Source organism: Lichenostomus cassidix, chromosome Z (genome assembly GCF_008360975.1).
Source record: "Lichenostomus cassidix isolate B80296 chromosome Z, HeHo_3.0, whole genome shotgun sequence".
Lineage (NCBI taxonomy): Eukaryota > Metazoa > Chordata > Aves > Passeriformes > Meliphagidae > Lichenostomus > Lichenostomus cassidix.
The window spans coordinates 65928976-65950120 of NC_139511.1; the positions used below are offsets into that span (position 1 = coordinate 65928976).

The 21145-nt window shown below is 42.4% G+C and overlaps 1 protein-coding gene across 6 annotated transcripts in view; it reads right to left on the reverse strand.

The window, feature by feature from the left end:
- Positions 1–21145, reverse strand: part of UNC13B (unc-13 homolog B) — a 215899-nt gene that overhangs the window by 103361 nt on the left and 91393 nt on the right. Inside the window, exons 1-2 of one of the 6 annotated variants that reach the window (XM_085043292.1) lie at positions 11276–11920; positions 911–3444 (exon numbers count right to left, since the gene is read on the reverse strand). The exons of 4 other annotated variants lie outside the window; for them this stretch is intronic. In XM_085043292.1, the coding sequence (XP_084899418.1) occupies positions 911–3341 (2431 nt within the window). In that variant the 5' untranslated portion in view covers positions 3342–3444; positions 11276–11920. Of the gene's footprint in view, positions 1–910; positions 3445–11275; positions 11921–21145 lie in introns of those variants that run through there. One more of the 6 variants, XM_085043293.1, reaches the window with a different exon arrangement.

Sequence of the window (21145 nt, forward strand, 5' to 3'; positions counted from 1 at the left end):
AGACCTTATCTTGAGTGAGAACTGTGTAGATGGTAATAGAATAAGGGGTGGATAATGTCCTAGGTTGCAATATTGATGTAGTTAAGTATTCTATTACCACCAGCTATGGGCCATTAGCTGCTATCACCCACTCCGGATGACAGGCAATGGGCCATCCTTAGCTATTATCACTTGCTAACGACCCACCCCGCATGACAGGCAATGGGCCATCAGGGACCCACCGTGTGACTCATGGACTTATCTCATCCCATTGTGAGATGCTCTGCCGAGGAGGGAGGAGCCAGGTGTTCCCACCTGGATGTAACCTGGCCTTGGAACTGCCTGAGCTAGCCCTGTCTACTGGGTTCCCAGAGGACGAGAGCTACTACTGGATCTTCAGCTGGAGACTAGACCTTCACAGGATCACCACTTCAACTGGACTACTTCAGTTGGACTGCTACTACCACCCTAACAGGGTGTTAGGTTGTATCTGACTTTGTCAGTGCTTTTCCTTGTATTATTTCACTTATTTTTAATTTCAATCTTGACTTGTGATCTCCCACTGGTTTGTTTTCAAACCAACACACTTAGCTATTATATTTAACAAGAAACCAAGTCACGAATTATGACGAAAAACCTTAACACCTGCTATTTTGAAGAAGCACTGCAAATCTCCCTCTCTTAAAAAAAAAGGGAAAAAAAAAAGGTGAAGCTTGCTAACTGGCATTTCAGTGTGTTACAGAGTACATTTCAGGGGGTTTTGTCAGTACTGTTGTACAGCGCATGTATTTGTCTTTGTAACTATTTGCTCATAACTTTAATAAACTCACAGAATGTTCACAGTTCACCCACAGAATGAAATGTTGGCCGCTGGCTGCACAAATACCAGATTTTGACACCTCCTTAAAAACATTTTTTTTTTTCATTTTACCTGAATTTGTCTCCTCAGCAGAAATCCAGTTTCCCTCCTGCGCTAATTCTTTTAAGAGTCTCCTACGCATTTGTCTCTTTTCCCTCAGCACATTTTTGAAATTGTTGATGCACTTGTTCAGGTAGATGGTCTCTGCGCACACCTTGTCAAGGCTCATGGGCCTGCACTCCTTTGATGGCTCAGGTAGATGGTTCACATCTTCTCCAAGCTCCTCAGGAGGGAATTGCTGCCCAGCAGGGATTTCACAGTCAGATGATGGATTCAAACTGGAAACAGGAGGCTCATGCAAAACAGAAGAAAGACTGGAAGGAGTAAATTGCATCTGAGCAGATGCTTCACTGTTGACATTGGTGTTTGCCTGGCTCTCAGAGGACTGACTAGGAGGCGTTTCTGCAAAGTAGTCAGAGCTGCCACCCATACCTGAACTGGTCAGCATCAGCGTGTTGTCATCATCCATCTGTAAGCCACTATCATTTTCCAAAAGGATTTCAGAATCACTTGTCTCCAGTTTATGGAACACCACTTGCAGAGCAGACCTGAAGTGGTGAATAGCTTTCCCAAGCTTATTAGTGTAAAACTTCATGTCTACAAGATCAATGTTATCCCGGGAGTGGTCAAGAAAATACTGGGAATTTTCCAGGACATCCCTAAAGACCTGATCAGTTGGATCTTGATCATTCAGGTCCATTTGGATCATATCTTTCAAGCTGTCACTACTATCAGCCATTTCATCTGTTGTATGATCATAGCTAATGGTTGTCACCCCACTAGAAACATCTTCTCTTTGAACGTCACCTTTCTCTGCACTGGTAAATTTGCAAGAGTTATCATAGTCTGTTTCAATTTCTTCTGTGGTTATCCCCTCATCTTTTTCTAGAAGAGAAGAAGAATTCTCAGTGACGCTTTTAGTGTCAAGCCTCTGCTCACTACCATTACTTGAAGCACACAGCTGGCTTGCATGGCCTGAAGAGTCAGATGAGCAGCAGTTATTTCCATCACCTGATTTGGGAGAATTGGCCACCTCTGGAGGTTCAGTAAGGGCCTGGCAAATGTCCCTGTCATCTGAAGCTTGCTCACTGCAGCTTATTTTTTGTGCTTCCTTCTCTGTTTCAGGTATCAAGGTGTCCTTGGTCAAGGCTGACTTCTGCACGGAATCACACTGTGCTTTCCTACTCATGCTTTTATACTTAACCTGGCATGAGTCTGTCTCAAGGTGCCCAACTGCATTAGTTCTCCGAGCTCCATCAGGATTCACTGAGTTCTGATTATTTTTCTTGAAGCCAGACTGTGAAGAGACTGAATCTGTTTTCTGGCCCCTCTGGCCATTCTGTCGCTTTTCCTCCTCACTGGTAGCAACCCGAACCCCTGAGCTCTGCAGAAGGATAGATTTCTGTAAAATAAAGTCTCTCTGTTCACAACTCACAAGTTTCACAACTGCTGGTCTCGGCATTAATGGCTTGCCTGTACCAATATCTGACCTATAAGCATCTTTTATATACTTACTGCACTGAATACCATTGAAACAGTGATATTCAGACAAAAAGCTGCAGATAAGCTCTACTGTGTTTTCGCCATCTTTCTCTGGGATGCCATAAAAATATAACACTGGTTCTTCCTTTTGTACCTCCCTTCTTGGCTCTCGGGAATGCATACCCTGGGTTTTGCCACCAGAACCACCTTGCAGGCCTTCTATCTCGCTCAAGACCGTGTCCACACAGCTGGAGACTTCATCCACAGAGCCTTTTATCAAGTTGAGGTGCTGACGGAGCTCTGCAATCTCTGTCTGGATTCGACTTATTCCCTGGAGCTCTTTAACAATGTAATCAACCACATCAGCTGAGCGGTCTCTTGACTGCCTTCTACGACTCTTGTACGCAATGGTCTTTTCCTGTGGAAAGCACCCCTGCCTTTCAGCTGCATCCCTCCAGCTCATGGTAATGCTCAGGGAAGAAAGGTCCTGCCCGTCAGACACTCTGCCCTTTATTTCAGAAGAAGTCGGCATGATACCATCAGAAGAACTCCCCCGCAAGTCCTTCTTCTTCTGTTGAACTGAGCATGGTATTTTAACGTAGCCATCCCAGTTCAGTTCCACCTCACCAACACACACCTCACTCACTCCCTTGGAATCATGTCCTCCATCCTGACGAAAGTCCCCTCCAGCCGTGGAAAATTCAGTGCTTGGAGAGCTCCTCTGGATTCCACAAACAAACATGTCTGATTCAATCTCCACCGGGGAGAGCTGGCAGCGATGTGCGTGATTTGAATTATCATCTACCTGGCCTTGGAGAAGCCTCTTCATTTTGTCCCGCAGAAACAAATGGAGTTTTTGCTTCCGGAATTGCTTCCTGCCCTGCAGTTTTACAACAGGTTTTCTGTGCAGAAGTGAAATTTCATTTTCTTGCTTTTTCAATCTACTTCTAGCAAACATCATCAGCTGCACCTGTGTTTCTCATAGTGCTACAAGCTGCACAAGCACACATCAATCACTTCCCAATGCACAACTTGCATCCAGTTTTTATTCTGTCATGAGGCAGCTACCAAAAGAGGGGAAAAAAACATTACAGTTTGGTTCAGATAGAAATATCCGAGGTAACTTAAGCAGCAGAATGAAAAAACCCAAAAACCTAAAACCGGCATACACATGAAATCAGACAGAAAGAGGATGTGCTATTTAAAGAATATAGACATTGTCTTGGTTTTGGCCACCTCCCCAGATCAGGTTCTTGTTCTTCTCTCCCTCTTCTATTCAAGAAAGCAAAAAAGAAAAGAAAAAAGAAAAAAAGAAAAAAAAAAGAAAAAAAGAAAGAAAAAAAGAGTCAAATTCAAAGAGCAATTCTGTGGCCGTTTTTCTACCAAGTTTGCAAAATTTCTCTCAAGCTTGAGCTCCTGGTAATTGTGCACTGTGTGATTTAATTACCCTACCGAATACAGAATTCTGACATTAGAAATTCTATCCTTGCACATTTCCTTTCCTTTCAAGTTCACAATCTTCATCCTTGCTTTCTTTAAACCAAAGCAGAAATCAAATTTAACTTGGCGCAGTACCAGCTAGCCCACAGGAATTGCACAAAGTGATGTAAAGTGGCAAGAAGACAGGATGACAGATTTTAGGAGTAAAACCTTTCTGCTATTTTAATATTTTAATCTTAATATTTTGCTACAAAGCAATTAAAAAAAATCAAAAAAACTAACCAAACCAAAAAAACCTCAAAGCTTGCAAGCTCCCCAGCTAACCTGCAGTTAAATATGCCACACTCAGCATATGCACAAACAGGCTGAGCTGACAGCATGAAGCTTCTGTATGTCACTTCTACTCCAACTCTGAAGATTTTGCAGTGGATTATTTTCCTGATTTAAATCTGCTCTGTAATGAGCAAAACAAAAACAAAAAACCCCACTATGTTAACTACTTTAAACTTTCACGTGCTATTCTTACTAAGCAACACACAATCAGTTTTTTCCTCCAGAGAGTAGGGCACAGAGGAGACCCACACAGGATCCTCCTGGAGGCAAGGTGACTGGAGAACACAAGTGTATTTGATGATTCAGTTTGGACTTGCTGCCTGAAGCACATATTCTTTCTCATATTCTTGTTTTATTTAAGACCTCTGGTAACTGTCTTTCATTTTTATTGTTTCACTTTGTGGGCAGGAAAGGAGAGAGTGTTTTTTGATCTGGAGGAAGCAGCATTGCAAATACCACTCTCTATAATAAGAGCTTAATTAATATGCTATAAAAGAGATTGCATCTGTGCTTCAGGTTTAGGTCCCATCATCAAGCATCTCAGCTAAACTTCCCTACCAAAGGCAATACCTGCCCTTGTGTAGGCTGAACAAATTCTCTGTGAGACTGACTGTCAGCTTCTTTAAGAAAACCAGGTTTTAATTTTCTAGAATTTTCAGGCCATTGGTCCAGAAAAAATGGTTGGGATTTTTTTATGTCCTTCTTATCTAACTATTCCCTCATAGAACAGCGCTGACATAAGGAATATTTTCTCAGACTCTCCCACCACTCACACAGTTTAGCCATTTTCACTTGAGTGGGTAACTGATGTTTAACATCAAAAAATCACTTCTGCACCAGCCTTAAGAAGTGAAACCCTTGGAGAGAAAGCAACTAGATTCAATGGCAGCCAAGAAAAAGAGCTCCACAGTTGTGGCTCCCTACACATGCTGCTTGAGGGTAGCACACAGAAATGCTCATTTCAAATACTATCCAGCATGCTGAAATCCAAGTTCTAGGAGAAAAGCCCACATGTGCTTGAGCAAGGCTTCGCTCAGAAAGCTCCATCTTCATCATGTTTCCTTCTGTACACAGCTTTCAGGACACCAGAGGAGCTTAATGATCATTTTAGTTAAAAAAAAAAAAAATCAATTCAAGACAGAGCTCACTCTCACTTCCTTTGTCTGTTACAACACTCAAGAGCAGCAGTTTGTTACAGAAATCACTTTTTCCTGCTGAACACATACTTGCAGGATTGCAGCCGCTCCAAAGCTGGCAGCTCAGTACAAACAGTACAATGCTGTCATTTTTATTTATATAGATAGTCTTTCTGGCATGTGTATATGTATATATGGATATATAGGTGTGTGTGTATATATGTGTGTGTGTGTATATATACATAGGAATATCTACTTGGTTGGAGATTTTCAAAAGCACATCTTTGATTTCATCAAATACCAGCAGTACCTTTCCATCTTTCCCCAAGGAGGACAGAAAATGTTTCCTCCAAAGCTGGGAACAAAGCCAGAGCAGAACACGTGGACAGCAGCTCTGGCTCAGAGGGAAGCCTTTCTACCTCTCTCTACAGTGGGTGGAAAAGAACGGAAATTGCTGTTTACCAGCAAAGATCAAATCACTGCCCACCGAGTACAATGCCCAGAATCAAGTAAGAGAATCACCCTCTTTAATACTCCTCCCACAGGTTTCCTCCCTCCATTCCCCACTCCAAGCCCACGCTGAGACCTGGAGCTCTGGGCATCACTCATTCTGTGGACTGGCCCCACAGTGCCTCTGCACCTCCTGCCAGGTCCTTCTCTCTGCCTCTCCACCCTGGGCTGTGTGTGTCATCCTGTCCCCTTCCACTGCTCCAGACAAGTGCTCTGCAGTCACTTCTCCCCTGTAAATATCACTTATTTCTCTCATGTGGTCTGCGTTAGAGCCGTGCTTTTTTGTGGCACAATCATGTAAAGTGACAGTAAAAGTTAAATGAGGTTCAGCCAATTAAAAAAAACCCTAATCTAGATGCAAATGCCTGCTGAAGTCTTTTTCTCTTCCAGGATGACTCCAGGAATCACATCAACACATAACAAGGAATCAAGTCTTTAAGGAAAAAATACTTGCATCCTGGTGTCCCGCCAGATGCTGCAAGCCTTCACTGACTACACAAGGTTTGTTCTGACTGCCTTGTTAGCAGGCATTTCCTTCCAGGAGAACTCCATGCTCAGTTCAGTGCAGCTGTCTCTGGGTGTGCAGACTGGAGAGCAGCATGCACAGGCACCACCATTTCTATGTTCCCCAACTTCCCAAAACAAAGGCAGACTCAAGCTCAGCATGAGGAATACACTGCTGCTTTACCTGAGGATGTTTGGGTTATTTTGCTATTCCCATGAGGACAAAGCTGACATATTAAGATTCTGAAGAGGGGAAACAGGTGAGCTACCAAGAACACTGCACAGCTTGTCACAGCTTGTCACTGTCACCTTATCACTGGACACACTTCTGAAATACCCTTGTAATGCACGAACAACAGTTACTTTTCCTCCTGACATACAGATTTGCCATGACAACCGGAGTAAAAGAATGTCATGCAAGCATCCATGAATGAGAAAAAAAGAACATGAGAAATCCCATGAAGGAAAAAAATGCAGTTATGTTATCTCTGCTCATCAGGTGAGGATAAGCCATATTTTACACTCACAGCACCCAGGGAAGGCTAGGCTCTCAACAGGGAGAGGGGAGGTGACTGCACCCCTCTCTGAGCAGCTGGACCAGCATGGGTCAAAACAAAGGCAGCATTATGTGACTTCAGCACTGCCCAACACTGCAGTGGGTGAGCTGCAGTCTGACGGAAGACAAGGGGGTTTGGCACAAAAACTCTGGTAAAATGAGGTGGGTTTATCTTATAGAATCATGGAATTGTTTAGGTTGGGAAAGATCTTTAAGATCATCAAATCCGACAATTTACCTAACTCTGCCAGGGCCACCACTAAACTACAGCCCCGAGTGTCACATCTATATGTATTGTAAGTATCTCCAGGGGTAGTGACTCCACCACTCTCACGGGCAGCTCATGCCAATGTCTGAGCACCCCCTGTTAATGGCTGTCTGGTTTTCATCACACCAAGGTAAACACTGAGTCACATTTCCCCCACAATGTCATGTTAGAAGGTGCTGGTACCTCAGGGTAGATAATGATGTTCAAGGTCCCATGAAACGACATACAATACCAATTAACTCTGATCAGAAAAACATTTCACAGCAGCCTCTCTGGCTATTGACTCATGCTACTGAGAGAAATCTTTTTGATTAGATTATATTTGCAGTATCGTTCACACAAAGTGGTATTGCATTACCTGTACTAGCAATTACACTAGGAAAACCAATAAAATGCCTGATAAATGGTCTTGCTACTTTATAAAGTGTCATTTAAACATGAAGAATACCAATAACTAAAATTCAGGACATTCTGGGGAAAAAGATTTTGGCATTAAAAAGAGAAAGAAATCATGGCTAAGGCTGCCATAGCAACATCGCCCCAGCACTCAGCATGCTGAAACATTGACTCTTCCTGAGAATATTATAACACTTTTAAACACAAAAATTGTTGAAAGAATCCTAGCAAGGCTTGACAGAGGTATGAAGGGTTATCATCAGTTTTTCTGTTTGACTTCTAGAGATAAGCCTGCAATTTTCTAATTAATATCATTAGATTTAATTTTCAGTTGGATCATACCTGAACATGGCATTATTGCTTTGCTTCTGAGAATGTGTCTCTCTTCAAACCTTCTCCTGATAATTAACAAAAATTCTAACTTGTGAGTACTGGCATGGATGATCAGAACAAGGTACTGAGCTGAGCAATCCTGGGCAAAAAGCAGCAGAGCTGGAGAACAAAACATACTGTTGAGAAGCATGTTCACCTCAGGACATTCCGGATAAAAGTAGGGTGCAGAAGAGACACATGGAACTCCACAGTGCATTTAAGAGGAAGTACATCCATGCCATTGCAAAGACAGTAGTTACAAAAGGATGAAAACAATTTTACAGAAAACAATTTTACAAAAAACAATGTGAGGAGAAGACATATTACTCTGTCCCTTGGTAACCCTTTCACAATTCCTCTGCAGCCAAGCCCCAATGCTTCCTGTTCAGGAATTACAGCACAAGCTGGAAAACCACATCCCAGCCCCACCTGTAGAACTTTTCAAAGTTTTTAAGCACTTCCAATTATATTTTCCGGGTTGTATCTGTACCTACAACATTTGTTTCAATACCACTAAGCAAAAAACATGACAAAACACTTCAATGCAGGTATCAATGACAACCAGCATTCCCACCTGACACATTCCAGAAAAAAAGACCCATACTTGAAACCTTCCAAAGCAGTTTGATAGAAGTGACAAAAGGTCAGGTGTAGTCAGTCATCCTCATGGTGGAAAACTGATCCAGTGAACACTGCATGTAACACAGTTCTGCACCTCCCACATCACAGTTGTTTCTCACCTTTTACAAAAGGCCATCCAACCAAGGAAAAAAAACCACATCTGAATAAAATTTTGCTGTACCAGCAAGTTATCAGGGAAGATAAAAAGTGAAGGAACAGTAAAAATCACAAACTATGAGGGTAAAACACCCACTGAAGTGTTGCTGGTGCATTCACCAATGTAAAAACTTCTGTTGCCAAACAACATAAAATTAAATTAAAGTAATTAAAGAGTATCACTTTGTAGTCAAAGGAGGAGATAGCACTTCTGCCTTAATTCCTTAACCTGCTACAAACTTAGGGGACACTGCAAAGTTAAGTGTGTCTCAGCTGACTGTAAAACAGGACTAATGTCTGTCATCCAGACAGCACCCCTTCTGTGAGCAGAGATGGAGAGGGACTGAGATGTCCACGCTTTAAGTCCAGCTGCCTTGGCAACCCCTGGAGGGCACCTTAGCACCAGGCAGCCCTTCCATTCTTCAGTGCTTCAATGTGCTCATTCCCTCTGCAGCCACATCCTTCTATCCCAGCCTTTCCTGCAGGCTGGAGGCAGCAGTGCCTGGCACAGCGATGCATCGCCTGCAGTAACAAACGAGGTCTGTCACCACCTGGCAGCCAGGAAAAGGCAGCATCCAGAGACAGAAATAGGGGTTGTCCCCAAGCACAGAGGGAGGCACAGGCTGGAAGCTGTCGACCATGGCAGTGCAAAGCCTCATGCCTAGTGAGCAGCAAGCTAACTCTGAGGCACCTACCTACTTCTGAGACAACCCTGTGGTGAGGAAAAGGCAAAAGGGAAAACTGACTACTGAAAATAGACTTCCCAGATGCTTCTGTCTATCTTATGTAAAAGTTACTTCACTCCTCAGCAAATACAAACCCTGAGCAGCAACTATGAGCAGTTTAAGAGCAAATGGGGAAACAATTAAGTTCAGCAGAACTTCCCCTTATTTCCAGAGCATAGGGGTTTTGTACACAGTGGAATCAATGAGTAGATGGTTTGCCCGTGACAACCTAAAGCTCTAATTGTTCCTCAAAACAGGTTTATCCCAAATCACGATCCTAGAACAAAGCATCCTGTTGAACAGATGGGCCAGGGTTGAGAAGCAACTTCTTGTTTAAAGGAAATAGCCCCAAGAACTGAAACAAAATCATCAGGGCATGCTGACAAGTTCGCTAGCCATGGGACAAAAACTCTAGAAATGTCTGCTAGACTTTGGGGAAAGGTTTCTGATTTTTCATCTATGTTTAACCAGAAAGGGGACACACAGCACTGACAGTACAAATGCAGTACCTCTGGCTTAAATAAGGTCTGCATGCACCATTATGAAAATGCTGAATGATGCTAAGAGCTCTGCCTAGACTAACAGAAACAGAACGTGCTGTACCTCTCCTCTGCTTGCAACCCAACTTACAGCCCAGTGCTGAATTACTGCTGGACCAACAGGGTGAACTCCTCAAGTGCTGCATTTCTGACAAGAGCCACTGTAAAACACTCATCCACAAAAAATTTCTCAAAGCCCTGATGACTCACTGAGGAGGTTTGGAGCTGGTTTTCCAGGTGACAGTGCCTCAGCTCACAGGAACATTCAGGCAGGGGAGGAACAGGCAGCACTCACCAGTACAGGGTGATGAATTAGGAGACCCAACTTCCATTGCAAGGGCAGAGAGAGCACAGTCCTGGTACAGACTGGCGCTACACAATCTTACTCAATGATTCTGACCTGTTCTGCACTCCCTTAGGGCAGACACTTGGCAGTGCTCAGCCAGGCTGGGTGAAGGTACTGTACGCAGCAAATGGAGTAATTACGGTTTTACAGCTCATGATACTAAAACGCAGCACGTGGCAACTAAAATCCTCCTGGGCTAAAATTGCAGCTTTACTTCTATAAGCCCTCTCCTTTTCATCTGGAGGACTGAGGATCTTAGCATTCTTTATTAACTCCCTACGTTTATCCCCCAAAGGCATGCTCCATTAGCAAAAGAAAGCTGCCCATATAAATGGAATGAAAACTGAAAAGATATCTGAAAACAGTCACACCATCTGCTCTGATTCACAAGCCTGTACAGCATCCTCATCGCTCCTGCATGCCAGTCATTCCATCTCATCAACTCACAAGCTTCTCAACACAAGAAATCAGGCCAATGACAAATACTCAGTGTTAAAAGAAAGCCTTTCTTAAGTGACATTTAAGGAAGAATCAAACTAGTAATTTAATTACTTCAAGTTATTTGCTTTTCAAGTAATCAAATTTAAATTATCCCCAAGCTCCTTTCCCTTATACTCTTCTTCCCATAGTGATTTTGATGTCAAATTCCAGCTGAGATACAAACCCTCCTAACAGAGAAGTATGAGAAGTAAACAGACACAACCTCAATTATACCAGTTGTAAGACATCTACAATTAATGTCTACTGGGTGCAAACAAAAGCCAAGAAATAGAGCACACAAATGCACATACTAAGTGTAAATTGTTTTTACAAAGCACATTTTAAAATCCAGTCAGCTTCCAATGGAGCTATTGTATTGCTAAAGTAAACACACAGACATGCACACTCTAAAATAAAGAGAGCTTACTCTAAAAATAAAGAGCAATTCTCCTTGGTTGCTGCCTACTTGCAGTTTATACCCAGGCACTTCATTTGTTCCAATCTTTCACTTACCTTGCTGCTTCAAAATAAAACAAAAGGTTAAAATGTAAAGGAAATGTATAGAATTACTAGAAAACTACAGAATACAACAGCTTGTTCTCATAGAAAATACAAGTCCTGAAGGATTCCTAATGTTGTTAAAGGTTCACCGCATAATGAACTTTCACTATGGAGATTATCAACATATTGTTGGTGTCCCATCTGAGGTATCAGGGAAAGCAACGTTAAAGGCACCAAGAGTTTCCCGTTCCACAGCAGCACTAGGATGAGAAATCACGTAAAGTTGAAGGCATGTTGAAGGGAATAAAAAAATGCAAACAGCTACTAAAAATCCAAAAAGCAAAAAACAGCAGAAGCTAATGACTGCAAAAGCTAAAAATGCAGAAATCCTTTTGGTTTCCAGGAGCATCCCTCAACAGAAATTCTTTAGTTCCCCACCACAGTGCATCTTTTCCCTTTCTCAGGCTGTACCAAGTACAGTTAAAACTTCATCCTTCTCTTCAGATGTGACTCAACAGAAAATATTGTACTTCAGAGGCAGAGAGAAAGCTGTGCAGCTACTTTACTCCTCCTCGTCAGCTGCCTACTGCCTAGCTCCTCACACACGCAGCCTCCCCTCTTCACTCCTCGCCTCAAAATGATTCTCCACTTTATTATCCATTCAGAAGGAAATACGAACTGATGGAGCCAATCTGACTAAAGACAAAACGCACTCCTTTGGCATTACGAGAGCAGGCAGTGCAGCGCAACGAGCGGATCTCTGCTGGAAAAGCACTCTGGCATTCTGCAGGACTGTGGAGAAGGGGGGCTGGGGAAAAAAGCCCAGGACTCAACATAATTAACCAGCTCCATGAAGATTTTTTGCCCAGCTCTGATATAGAGGTTTATTTTTATCTCTCCTGTTCACCCCCAGACTAACCCACAAGATTCAGCTATGCCCTTGCTGAAATGAATCCAGTTTCCAAGGAAGACTAGTACCAGCTCTGTTACAAGTGTGGGGGATTGAACACCCGTTGATCTCTCATTTCCCAAAAATAAAAGTCACATTGTTACATAAAAGAATGACTGCAGAAGTGTTGTGCACAGAATCAGATCCACTCACGTTGTACTGACACTTCTCTCCTGGGAGTGAGCAGCAGCAGGCACTCATCCTGCAAGAAGTGCCTGAATTAAAGGCACCATTTATCTGCCCCACAACCTGCTCCGGAGGCATCCAACACACTGCCACTAAGAAAACGTCACTGGACAGTTGATCTGTGTTCACATTCCCCTTCCCACAAATGCTCCCTTTATCATGTCCCCCCTCTTCGTGCAACCAACACAAACACCCACCTCCTTCCCAAATACTGTTTCTCTGCCTCTAGCATTAAAGGCACTGTGTGAGTGCTGATGTTGCTCAAGAACAACTCACTGCATCTTTCAAAACAGTGTGTTTTCACAGTGTGGGGTGGGATTTTGAAGAAGCCTATATGACTTAGCTGTGGAAATGCCACTATCCTCCCATCTGTTCAAATACCTCCTACCGCCTTGTGAGCCAGCCTTGCTGTGAACGATACTTCCCCTCCAATGTCTTACCTACACCAGTATCAACTTTTATTCACCACTTCCTCCACAGGCATCACTGCGCTCGCAGTCCTGTCCTCACTGCAGTGGATATTCTCCTGGTACTTTCAACCCTCTGCTTCCACAGCTCCACCCCAGCACCTTGCTGTAATGCCAGCTGGGACCAGCCATGCTGGTGTTTTCCCCAGATCATTTGTTTGTTTTGGCTAACAAATTTCACATACAGACTTATGTCACAGTTCACAATATTTTGTCTCAGTAGCACCACTGGTGAGCTATATCCCTGCTCTTTCCATGTGCAGCCACACCACTGCCCCTTTCAGCCTTGCACAAAAATCATGCCATCAACCTCCTTTCAGATCCTCTGTGAGGTTAATGTTCCTCATGGTCACTCATATCCTCCATTCCACAGAACACCCTCTCATTTTTGCTCTTTCCCTTGCTGCAGTGACAGGGACTATAGGTCAGATTTTCAGAAGTGATTTAGCTTTAAAGGATTTTAAGAGTCTGACCCTGAGTTTCTCATTACATGTTTGCATTCTGCCAGGAAAGCAGGGCTCCTGCCCAACTGAGGGCACTGAGTCCGACTGCAATAGAAATGATTCTACTAAACACACCTATTATAGCTCTTGAGCTCAGAGTCGAAGCTCTGCACCAAATTCATCCACATAAGGCTGAAGACTGCCCAGCTGAGAAAATAAAATGCAATCCACGATTTGAAGGGCACTTAGCATCTTCAAAGCTCTCCTATGAGTAAGATGAAAAAGATCTTGAGAGAGGTCTCTTACATTGCAATAGTTTTAAAAAAATAGTAAGTATCCATCAAACATCCATTAACTCTCCACAGCACTTGAAATAACCACTAGGCAGCCTCACAGCATTTTACATGCCTTACTTTTTCCAAAGATCCTACTACCAGTGGAGCCAATGTCATCCTGCCATCACTGCCTCTGTCTTTCCCATCTGTTCCTTCCTTGGTCTTTGCCCATCCCTGCAGCCATCAGTCCCAGACAATAACACATCAAAGTCAAAAATGTACTGGGGCCAAACACAATCAATGCTCCAGCCACAGTATCTGAGACCCAAAGAGCCTGTGCAAGTTTCCAAACACTGATACATAAAATCTCAATATTGCCAAGGCTGACTTACATGAACAGGAGCAGAAAAACCTGTGGAAAAAGTGAGCAAGTCTCATTATACAGAGCCAGGGGACATTACTAAAGGAGGTCATGAGCAATGAAGTGCTGGGAAATGTCACTGCCCTCACCACAGCTCACAATGTGGCTAAAAAAGATAAAAAAACAGGTGCCCTCAGAAGAAAGGAATATGGCATCTTTCAAACATCTAGAACCCCCTACCTAATGCACAGGATATTGAGACAGACTCTATTTTTCAGGGATTTTTTTTCTGACATAATGAAGATAATTGAGAATTGAGAAAAATAGCCATGACTTGCACCTAAAAAAGTCTGTAAGAAAGAGTATGCTTTACCTTAAGGCTCAGAGCACTGAATTATTTGCTTTCTACTAAAGAAATAAACTTCCACTTAAAAATTTAAATACTTCTTACTGCAATTTTTTAATTCACCAACAGATTTTAATTTTAGGTTGAGCCAGCAGGGAATTATTAAAACTGATAAAGCTTGGCTCAGCTATATAGGCCAAATGCTTTGATGTCTGCAAGGTATACATTACCCTTCCTTCTTTTTTAATCCTCATTATCTATTTCATTCCAACTTCCTGTAAAGTACTGAATTACTGATAAAATTGTAAAAAGTAAGCAATTCCTTCATGAGCACGAGTGGATTAACCAAAGGAAAATGAGCACTCTTCAAGCACAGGTCCTGCTCCTCCCTCTCACACACTTATGCCCTTCTCCCTGCAGGAAGACAAGCAGGAGCATTTCTACTGTCTTGGATCTGGGAGAAATACAAAAATGAGTGGCTAGAGAAATTAGAGAATAAAAATGTTACAAAGAGAGATGAAACAAAGAAACAAGGTGGGAGGGCGTTAAGAGAGAAGAGTCAATGAAGAGAGGCTTTTCTGGAACTGCAGAGAAAAATGCTTAACACGCTCTCAGCTTTAATTCATCTCACAAATGACCCAGGACATCCCTGAGCCCAGAGCTCTCTAAAACAAATTTTTAATTTCACTGGGAAAAATGAAAGAACCATCTGCCCCAGGTGAAACTGCCTGCTGCAACTCCCTAAAGACAGAGTTCTCAGTGAGGCAGCTTGAGTTCAGTACTGCGCTAGACCTCACAACCTCAACACACAGTGTATAGTTTATCAATTCATTCAGCAGTGAAAACATGCTATTTATTATCTTCTTCAAAGCCACAAGAAGATTAAACCAATCAGCAGTCTAAAGACGAAGTGTTAATGAAAAAGCAGTGACCTCCTGCTGTTTGGCAGCTGTCCCCAGTGAATACCAGCTTTGAGGAGCTGCGCATCACACAACCCAACTCAGCTGCTGCTGAGACAGAGCCTGGAAGAGAGGAGACTGTATATTCTCAGGCATTTAAAACTGCCCTGTCAATGATGCTGCTGTGGTTACAGTAGCTCCAGAACACACTCAGGAAACATATGCTTAAGACTGGTTGCTGCTGGGTGAAGCAACAACTTTCAAAAGGTGCCATTCAAAGCACTGACAGCTTTCTTTTGCCCCCTAGGAAAGGCTAAGGCAAGGTGCAAGGGCAACATACAAACTTGGAAAGGACGAAAGGCACAGGTACCCCCACAGCATCTTGAGCACCTTGGAAACTGGTAACAGCCAGAAATTACATTGAAAGACTTAAAGAAAGGGAAGGAGATGATCTTCTCTGAAGTTATCACCCTTTAAAAAGTTTATTTTTTTTCCTCTCATACAAGTTGAATTATTTTGTTTATAGAAAGACAACAAGAATGGCACTGGCTCATTGAAAAAAATGCTACAGATTGGAGGTATTAGGACTTCTTATGCTCCAAAGATGGGCAGCCTAAGTTCATTTGTTGCAAATGGCTGAGACCAAACCACTGCCTGACTCATCTTCATAGGAAAGATGTTTATGCTCCATATGTTAAAGATCAGTTGGATAACTGTAAGGACATCTGCTGAACCCTGAGCCATCAGCACTTCTGAACTAACAGAAGGAAAGACTTTCACATACCTGGGAATAAAGGATATTTCCGAGGCCAAGAATGTAATAAGATCAAAAGGGTGGGATTTTTGTGAGTAAATGAAAAAAATGAGTTAACATAGCACTAATATTTTTTAAGACGCAAAAACTTTACTACTTCACAGTTTAGGCCAATCTTTATCAGGCAGGGAGTAATCAGAGACCTTTGAGTTGTCTGCAATGAGTTCTGTGAGGCTGGTGCTGGCACACCAGTCAGAAAACTGCTCAAGAGGCTGAACAGATCTGATCTCACATGGGAAGTCTTAAGGTGCAAAGTCCTTAAAGGAGTATTGGTGTTTAAGTTAGAAACCCTCATATTTTCATCCTCCATTTGATTTGTTTATAGGCATCACTGTTACTCACAATGGCAATGCCTTTCCTCAGAGATGTGAGGCAGCCTTTAAATGCATGAGCTAAACCTGCTCGTCCATTTCTCGTCTCCATGTGGATGTTTGCACTCTCGATTTTTTGGATACAAAAACCCCAAATACTGTCAGCTCTGCAACCCCGCACTTCACAGAAATGGCTATTTTATTCCTCATTCAGCAGGTTCCAGCAGCCACTCTGGGGCACAAACAAGCCTTAGCTCCCAGACACCACGCTCCCTTCAGAAGCTGCTGCCGAGACAGTGACAACCCCATTTGTCACAGCCCACACCAGCCTTCAAAATCAGGGTGATAAGACTTTAAAAGCAGAGCTGTCTCAGGTGACAGGCCGTGGGAAGCATGTCGTCTCCTTGTGCCCCAGCAATGACAGACATAAAACCTCCTTTAATGTACTTCTGAAAACATCAGGATAACCCCAGAGCTCTTGCCCTGTGTTCTGCCTGCCCATCTGAAAGTGCAGAAGCCCTTCTCTGGTTGAATGGTCATTTCTATTTTAAGCTAAGAAGTACAGTTAGAAGATGGACAGTTAGAAGAGGGCTCTTGAAAAAATGATGGTGCCTTCTGCAACTCAAATGACTTGAAAATTTTAACCAGCTGAATGTCCCTATTCCAGAAACAACTATTATGCTGGCTTTTAGACTAGAGTCAGCTAAAGTCCCTTAGGTCAACAGGCAGCGAGGAAGCATTTACAGCAGAGAAAACTCTCCCTCTGCTGCCTCCTCCTTCAAATTACATGTCTCTCCCTCCTAACATCCAAAACATAAAGGCTTGATATCTTATGGAATTGGAAAATTACAATCAATGCGTTAATTGCACATCTAATTAAATAATCAGCATCCTAAAATGCAAATGCATCGGGGCACAGACATGTGCTGTGGGTGGAAAAACCTGTAATTATACTCTCAGTTGGAGCTGTAATTGCTTTTTTGATCAAGAAAGCTGGTAAGGAAAGGTTGCAGATGGTATGAAATGTAGACCTCAAGTAGACGTAACAACCTTCCAAAGTGAATGAGTCGAGGCAAGCACAAGGGAAGTAAACTATTCAGCATTTCAATTGTAAATACAGATAAAGAGGTAACAGACTTAACTTGCAGCAGTGGAAAAGCTAGGTTAGACACCTGGAAAAGCTTTTAATCAGAAGTGAACACGGATTATCAAGGGAAGCTAAAATATCTCTATCCCAGAAGGTTTTAACAAGAGGAAGTGCACACATTTTTAAGAGATGCTTTTGAAGAAGATAGATGGTCTAGTTAATCTCTTCACGTCTCAGTTTTATTGCTCCTTATCTTTATCCTTCCAGAGCCTATCTCAGGCAGGAAACTACATGGTAACACATATAGCTGGCTAAGAGGCATGAGAGTACATTACTCCCCACGGATGGTCTGCAGGACAACTCTGCTTCCCACAACACAACAGCTTAGTTCAGACACTGCAGAACGTGTATTTCCTACCTGAGCTTGAAAATGAGAACATGGAAATTGTCTCCCAAAGCACTGTTCATGCATTCTGCAAGATGAGTCCAACACACCAGGATTTGGCTGAAGGAATTAAGTGCCTTGATCCTACAGGGTAACACTCTATGAACTGTCATAATTCTTTCTCTGAAGGTAAACCCCTTTCTCAGCTGGAACAGAGGGAGTCCTTCTGCCCACCAAACAAGAAACTATTTAATATTGTTTCCTTGGTGTTATTCAAAGCAGGATGGCTTTCTTTATTCATTATATCACATCCAGGCCCTATCACTACGTGCTGTTACACCAGCATTACACGCAGTGAGCTAAGGAGCACTCCTGATCATATAACTGAAGTAATTCAAGCTTAATTGGTGTTTTGATAGCATACCTGTGAAGTTATAAAGTCCCTGTTACAACTGAAGAATGAGGGCAGCAGCAGGTCAAGAGCTTCTTCTCTGAACACTCATCTCTGGACAACAAACCCCCGATTTCTCAGAGTAATTAAGCTGGAAGCATATCAAGCACTACAAAGTCTGGCTTTCCAGCTACTTCACTTACTGCTCTGATGACTCATTTCCAGAACCTTAAATCAAATAACCAGAAATCAATTCATGGATCTGAGAGAGAGGAAATGGAAAAACCCTTTTCAAAAGTCACAGTGGCTTGTCCAGCATCATGTAATAATATGGCAGGGGAATAACAACCAATAATCCTACACAGCAATGCCCAGCTACCTCTGCTGATTGTGTCCTCAACCAGCACTTTCCTTCTCAATGCTACAGATGACCGAGCTTTCAAAACGCAAGGAGAAATCACTTTTTACTATCCGACCTTCACCTTTATGTCTCCTAGCTTAAGTAATATGCTTTTAGGAGGGAATAATTTTGTGTGTTTATATTCCCTGCTGAAGGCAGCAGTTGATTAATGAACCAAAATGCCCCCCAAATACTTGCTGTGAACCACACACAAGCCTCTGTCAGTCTGTGAGGACACTGTTAGTACAGACACTGAATGAGAAAAAAAGAAGCACTGCCACATCAGGGGTCTGACAAAGCCAACTCCAGCAATCACCTCCATATTAATAAACTCAGACACACCTTTCACACCGCCAGTAAAGGCACTTGACAGGCTCACGTTGGGCCTGAATTAAGTGACTCTGGAATCTAGGCAGTCTGTTCCCCTGACTAGCTCAGAGGAAGAAATTTAATGCAAAAAAAATGAAAATGCCTGGACTTAGAAACCCTCTGCAAGGGGATGAAAATTGCACTACAAACCAGGCTCTGATAACATAGCTGACCTGAGTAAAGTCACTGAGAGTCCAATTAGACCCTCTGGCAAAAGCCTGTGATGGGAGGGGCACACAGAGCTAGACCAAAACACACTCAAAATACTGAGCAGGGATGGGGCAGAGGGGATTATTCCAGTACCTGCTGCCACTGCTGGGTGCTCTCAGGTCACAGGAGCCACTCCACCTTCCCAGAGAGAAGTGGGTGTAAAGGCAAGATTAGAAAGAGATGATTCTAGCAGCTGTAAACAGTTGTATATTAACAAGCTATTACTACTGCAAGCTAAAAATAGAGTGACATAATTTGGATGAGTAACACACATCCATGTCACAAAATATGAAGGAGAGTGGAACTTGCTTTAAATTGGGTTCCTTAAATTAGGCATAACGAAATTCAGAGTGAATACACCAGCCAATCCATAGGTATTTGTGCAGACAAAACTGGATCTCTCAAGTACCCGTTATATGAGATACCACAAAAAAACCTGAGTGCATTTCAATCTGCTGCACTAACATAATACATTGAATAAAAATAGAAAAATATAAATAAATTGCATTAAAATTTAGCAGTCTCAGTTTCTCAATAACAGTTTCTCAAAAATGTGTTTGCTGTCTTAAAATACAAGGTGAATATTGACTCATTAACAAAAATAAAACCCAGATGGAGACACGGTTAAAATAAACTGATCTTTCACATAAAGCAATTTCTATTTGTATTTCAAATATTCTTGTATGCAACAACCTAAAGTATTAACCAAAGTGAGGCTAAATAAATTGAGTCTTGAACTGATTTATCTACATTCACTCCTAGATGGACAGCTCTATTATATCCTTTTTAGTGCATGTCCCTGATTTCGTCTCTGCTGCTTTTCAAGGTCTCCTATAAAATAATTTTCAAGTGCTAGCTTTTAAAAAACTTTTAATGACTATGGGTTCAATTGCAATTTACTGCCTAAATAAGCAATTGAAATCCCATGGGGAATTTCTGAAATCTGATTTAAGAACAAACCTGTTTATAAACTACACCATATTTTCTGAACTATTACCACTTGTACATTTGTCAGAAGACAAAATTGTATCTATGACAGGTTCATTACCAGGTGTGAGTCACCAAGAACACCCATTCTTCAAGAAACCCCTCACACAGTCTAGCATCCTTAATATCTGCTGTGCCAACTGCAGGGAAAAGCCACCATCCAAGAAGGGCCGCAATATGATTTTCATAATTTGACTGCAGCGAGAGCTTCTAAATAGCAAATACCTCTTCTACACACCTCTAGTTGTGTTTGGAAATCCACAGAGTTCTGCAATGTGGCACAGCTCAACAGCAAAGCAGGCAGGTGGGCAGAGTGAACACAGGGAGGCCACTCTACAAAGAACAGTGACGGAGGCTGTGGTTCCACAGGCATTTCTGACAGCCTACTTAGAGGCTTTCTGGATGATGAAGTCCCATTCTTTGCTCCCACAGGCGACTGTCATATAACAGTATTCATAAAAAGACCTGTTTTTAGATTAATTAGAAACTGAAAGGGCAAAGAAACCAATTTGGAAGCTGTTCACTAACAATTAGAAAAATCGCTTTCTGATTTCTAGCCTGGGTTTGTTCATAACCGGCTTATGCCCTTCTGTTCTTGTGCTAACATTAACCTTTCACTTAAATAGCAGTAAACTTGCCAATATTTACTCCCATGCTCTATTAGTACGTGGCAGCAACATCTGCTCTCAGCTTCCAGTCTGCTAAGCTGAGCCATACTTGCTTGGTCTCATCTCACACAACCTCAGTACCTTTCCTACCAGGACTGCCCTGACATCCCCTCTCCAACTTCTATTCTCTGATGTCTGCAGTAGTCCCCATCATCTCCAAATCATTTGCTGGTTTCCTACCTGCCATATTAGAAACATTCTAGAAATACAGACAGAAGAGACCTAGCTGGTTTGCCACAGTGCACCACAAAGCATAAAGCAGCATGCACTTAATAATTTTACTAATTTCCCATTTTCCAGACAGTAAGGCTTTCTTTCATAACTATTTCTACAG